Source organism: Sesamum indicum, linkage group LG3 (genome assembly GCF_000512975.1).
Source record: "Sesamum indicum cultivar Zhongzhi No. 13 linkage group LG3, S_indicum_v1.0, whole genome shotgun sequence".
NCBI lineage: Eukaryota > Viridiplantae > Streptophyta > Magnoliopsida > Lamiales > Pedaliaceae > Sesamum > Sesamum indicum.
In genome coordinates, this window is record NC_026147.1 from 13686708 (window position 1) to 13692613 (window position 5906).

At 32.5% G+C, this 5906-nt stretch overlaps 1 protein-coding gene across 1 annotated transcript; it reads right to left on the bottom strand.

Moving 5' to 3' along the window:
* Positions 1128–4313, bottom strand: LOC105158300 (shikimate O-hydroxycinnamoyltransferase). Its single transcript, XM_011075009.2, has 2 exons — positions 3841–4313; positions 1128–2212 (listed from the first exon to the last, which is right to left on the bottom strand). The coding sequence occupies exons 1-2, from the start codon at positions 4246–4248 to the stop codon at positions 1319–1321; spliced, it is 1302 nt and encodes a 433-aa protein (XP_011073311.1). The 5' UTR covers positions 4249–4313; the 3' UTR covers positions 1128–1318.

Sequence of the window (5906 nt, forward strand, 5' to 3'; positions counted from 1 at the left end):
TTTTAAGTAGAAAAAAAAAAAACATAGTGTTTGGATTCGTCTTTTGTGTGTTTTGTTTTGTTTTGTGGAGATAAATAGAGAAAAACGAAAATAAATAATTGTGTGTTAGAGATAATATGTATGTTTGAATTTATTTCTGGAGATAATTTTTTAAAATAAGTATTGTATAATTAATATTGAGTTTTGGAAGATAAAAATTACTATTTATTGTCAAATCATATTTTTTTTATATGTATTTATGCTAAAACAGTTAAAAACACTTAGATAAGGTGTATTTGAATTATGGCAGACATTGGGTACGTTTTGACTCGTTTTTAAAATAATTTGAAAATGAAAACAAACATGGCGTAAATAAATTCAACTTCTTTTAAACTAGGTTGCCCTCGTTATAATAATATTAATTTAAAGTTACACAGCTAAAATTAATATGAGAGTTTCAAATAATTTGAATAATTTAACATTAATAAAATATATGATTTCACATATTTAATATTTTTCTAAAAGCAGAAGCTTTCACAAACACTCACATAAAGTTGTTTTACTTAAATTATTTACTTTTCTGGTACAAAAAGGAAGAGAAATGCTTTATTAGTAAAACTATAGAAATTATTTTTACTTTTTAATTTATTTTTCTATTATAATTTAATTTAATTTCTTTTCATCTAACATACCTAATATGTTAAATAAAAAAAAACAAACATTCTTTCCCTTTTACTTCTTCTTTCTTCTCATTGAATGGAAAGAAACGTAAGCAAAAACGAAAATGAAAATAGGCAAAAAAAAAACTTCAATTTAATATTTATTTGATTTTTATTATTTTTTCATAATATTTGGCTGGCTAATTGTAATTTTGGCCCTACATATGTAAAAAGTTTGTAATTTTAGTCCTTTAACTTTGAATATAGTAATTTTTGTAATCTATTTTTAAATGTTATCAATTTTGATCCTTAAACTCAATTTATTTCTTTTGCCTTTTTAATTGATAAAAGCCATGTTCCCCTTCCTACCCCTGGTCTGTTCTTAAGAAAATGATTGCATTCACAATGAAAATTCGAAATACAAGCTTTTTTTTTTTATATATTAAGTATGATTTATGTTTCATATTGATCGGGATATATTAGCAAAGATGCTGAAAATGACCACAATGTCCTCTCCATATGTAAAATACCCTTTTACAAGATAAGAGTTTGAGTTTTTTTTTTCGGGTTAGGTCGCACCCGGGACAGACCAGAACTGAAGTTGTCCAACAAAATATTATATAAATATAAAATATTTTGAACAAGTTATTAACCGCCGAACTTCAGCAAATAAACACACTTCAAATGTCATAGAACAGCTTCTCAAAAACCTTCATAGGTTCCTCTTGCAATGAGACTGCAACAGATAGGCTCCCATCGTTAGTCGGACTAGGCAACACAACACACAAACCTTCATACAGAATACTCCCCGGCCCCATAAACACCGGCCTGCCCCACCCAAAATCCGCATCATGGATAGGCAGTCCAACCCAACTAGTTATCGCAAGATTCGGGCAATTAAACGTGTTCGCACCACGAACAAGGGCCATAAGATCCGGCTGCACCTCCAAGTAATCAAGAGCCGACCTCAAGTACTCGTCGTCCATCCGCACCAGCACATCGTGAATCTTGCCAGCAGTGTACGAAATGGGCTTCGATTGGAGCTCACCAGAAACGCCAACAGGTGTAGTCGTGAAGATCACGTTGCCGAAGTAGCCCGGTGGGAGAGGGGGCCGGAGCCTGGACCGCCCATTAGTAGCAATAAACAGCTTTGTTTTCTGTTCATCAACTAGCCCACGAGCTCTGCATGCGCATACCCAAATGTGCGCTGCCAGTATCTCGTACGAGCTGTAAGTGACTGTGTTACCGTCCTCCTTAGACTTGGCCTTAAGGGTATTAAGCTGACCACGAGTTAGCTTTAAGATGGCAACCACTGTTCGAGGAGCCGCATTGATTTTTTGAGAATCGTGTATTGCCATGGTTGGAGGAGGCTGGTACTCAATGTGCTCAAATTTGGGCTGCGGTGGATCACGTGCACGAAGCAGGGTCCGATCGATGAAAGGAGGTATAGTGATGTCGAGGCCACGAGCCATGTCCGACCATGTGTTGATGAAGTGGAGGGCGGAAAGTCCATCTGCTACTATGTGATGTATTCCGACACCTAAGGAAACTCCGCCGCATTTAAAACGTGTTACCTGCAGAGTAGCAACAAAAAGCCATATATCTTGGTTGTATGGGTTAAATGGAATAGGACTTGTTGAGCATTTATACGTATCATCTTCCTTTTAATACTCGAGCCGATGACCTATATACCTTTTATAAGTTGATGAAAATAAAATATTATCATTAAGTCACTTGATCGTCCCTAACAAATACATAATCATATCATGAAAGCAACGCATTTTTGTTGCCAACGCCTCCAATTGGGACACTTGGCCTTGAATTTGATAAATTTCTTTGCTTTTGACGCTTAGATCGCAAGCGCTACAACAACGAATGACAATCAGCTTAAACCTTTCCAGATGAAGCTTTAATCCTCTTTATTTTCATTTTTATTTTATTTTTTATTTTTGACAGTTATTACCGAAGAATTTGAATTTAAGAGAATAATTTGAGAACAACAATTTAAAATGACTTTATACTAAAAAAATCTGTAAAAAATAATAAATAATAATTAGAAACACATACTCTTTATATATAGACATCATAAGATGTTAAAAATGAAGTTTTTATTATGATTAATATATAGGAACAAAATTTAAGCAACTTGTCAATATGTTAGGAATTTATTTACTTTTTTCATTTTCGATCAATTTTATCAAATATTTTTCAAAATCTTATAAGTTTTAAGACATTTAATAAAATATTTTAAAAGACTTATAAACTCACCCAAACTCCACCTTAAGAGTAATACTAATGACTTAAATATAAAAAGAACATAGGCATAAAAAATTCATTGGGACACATACACATGAACCAAAAAGAAATAAGAAATTGTATAGTATTAACGGACAAATCCAAGCTGTCAAATTTGAATCAATTACTTTATTGTATAATATATTTTTCATGTGATTACTGTACAATTGTCAATACAAGCATAATATACTATACTTATTGGGCTTAAATATTTTTGGTCCTATAATTCTGGCTCTTTGGTATTTTTATTCTTTATTTTTATTAGGATTGAAAAATAGTCCTATAACTTTTTGATATATTGCAATTTTGATTCTTTGGTTACCCGATCTTACAAAAACTTTCGGGATAAATCATGTGTCCCTCTCAATTTTGGCATTTTTATCCCATATCTTTATAAGAGTTGCAAAAACGTCATGTAACCTTTTAACATTTCGTAATTTTGATTTTTTTGTTGTCGAATTTTACAAAAATTATTAAAATAAATTATGTGCCATGTTATCCGACTTTTGTAAAATACCCGTTGAAAGGACCAAAATCGCAAAATGTCAAAAAATTACATAATTATTTTTTAATCCTAAAAAAATAAATGATACACCAAATTCTCAAAATTATGAAACTAAAAATATATTTAAACTCTTATTGTGTGATTGATTTAATTTAATAAAAAAATAAAATTTTTTATTCAAATCAAATGAGATCGAAGCAACCTATCGTACATTAGCTAATGTTATTTACTTATTATGTGATTCATCCCTTCTCCTTAATCATATAACAATCAAACTTAATCAAAATTGATGTCAGTTAGAACTTTCCAATTATAATAAGAATTTTGCTGGTATTAAGTTAGCATGCGGCATATTTCATTAACCATTAACTCTCATGAAGAAACTCCACAACAAGAACGGACCTGTAACACCACAAGTGGGAAAGTTGAGATTCCCTGGCTGTAATCCACCGGCGGAATGAGACGGCGTAGCTCCAACGTCGGAGCAAAGTCACCGAAATCATCGACCACGGCGTCGGACTCTGCCTCCACAAAGAGCACACCCTCGGCATTGCAATCGATCTCGATGCGACCATCTTTGTCCCTCTTCAGCCTCCCCGCCACGGGGTAGAACGGCACCAGTGCGCGTCCGAGCGCTGCCTTGAGCACCGCCGGATCGAAGAAGTTGACCGCCCCCGTAGGGCCATAAAAGTACACGGTGGGGATGTGGATGTTGCACACCACCAAGTCGACGTTAGAGTTCCAAAGGGTGACACACGGCGTCACCGCGGCGGGGAGCACCAACGCCGACTCCTTCACGTAGATTTTCATGGAGCCGCTGGACGGGAGCGTCAAAATGTATTGGGAAGCAAGCGGTAGAGGAGAGTAGCGGATAAGAGGCGTTTTATATTGATTGTCAAAATTTTTAATTTTCATTTGTTTGGCTGTTTTTGTTAGGTTGATTGTCAAAATAATCGGTGAATCCAATTTTAAAGAAAAAATTAAGCATGAGCTTATCTATATAAAAACATATTTGGGTGTTATTTTATTCAACACCAAAAAAAATTCTTTGATTCATTTTTAATTTATTTTATAATTGAAAATAATAATATAAAAAAATACATATTTAATTCAATTTCTAAAAAAGAAAAAAATGTTAATTCAATACAAATTTTTTTTTTTGGTAAATGTAATTTTTTATAAATAGGAAAAGATATAGTACAACAATCATAAATCAGGTACTGTTTCCCTCGACAGGTCAAGTGATACGCCACAATATATAAAGTGCATGTGTACTAGCAGAGCTAGTTAAGATAATGCTAAGTATACACTGTATAACATCCTCCACAATTAAACTAGCTACAATATTCGAGTTTCGCTCAATAAACTTGAAACGTCTAAGATTTCTCTTTCTCCATATATTATAAATACAGACACTCAATAATGCGCGATAGGCCATTGACAATAAGGAACAGTACTGGGCAGGTGGTGGGTTTGAAAAATGTGCACCACAATTCATGTCAATTTCGTACAAGACATGATGTTGACATATCAATGTGTACTGACTAAATTAACTTCTTTTTTAAAGTTCGAGATAATTGCCCAGTGAGTTCTTATAAGTATGGACATTTAATTTTATAAATACCCACGACTATTTTAAGACAAGGTAAATCAAATATAATTTTTCTCAAGTCCCAAGAATCTTTGGATCAAACTACCCTCGAATTTCCCTTAGTGGACTTCCAACTCCCACCATGTGTAGTACATAATAAGAATATTTTCTAACCAATGAATTATGTAACGTATAAAAACTGTAAATAAAAATGATACCTTAGTATAATATTGATAACTTGATGTAGATGTATCTGTCCATAGTACTATCATATTATTGTAAGGTTAATTGATATTTACTTTAAATTGACTTATAATTAACTTATTGAAGGTTAAATATTTTTTTTCGACTAAACTACTCTTACAACAACGAAGATATACCCCACTCATGTATTAACTCATAGACGTATAAAAATAATTTAATTATAAAGATATTTATTTGACCTGCAACAAAATTAGCAATAATTCAATAAAAAATAAATATAATTTTTTTTCCCAAAATCAATGGCATTCTTCATCCACTCCACATCAAATAGGCTTGATTTGGTGAGATTCATATTAGGGCTTTCAGTTTTGGGGAAGATGTGGCAGATTATGAATGGAAATCCAGTGTTGATGGGTCCGCATTAATCGTGATTTCTTTATTAATTATTAGATAAAAAAGTTATGTAGGAATTAAAAATAAAAAATATTAATTTATAAAATATAATGTGAAAAAAATCATAACAAATTCGATTAATTTATAAACATATGAAACATAAAATGCGATTTTTCCGCAAATGTGTAACAATTGGCCCATGTTTTGTTGGGCTTAATTTGTGACCCATAATTTCAACCCCGAAGCTGTGCTGTCCAGTTTTCTCCAATTTCATCTTAAG

Excerpts from the sequence above, each read along its gene's own strand:
- LOC105158300 (XM_011075009.2), bottom strand. The coding sequence starts at position 4,248 with ATGAAAATCTACGTGAAGGAGTCGGCGTTGGTGCTCCCCGCCGCGGTG. Across the intron at positions 2,213-3,840 it reads TCCCACTTGTGGTGTTACAG|GTAACACGTTTTAAATGCGG; the intron begins GTCCGTTCTTGT and ends GCTACTCTGCAG.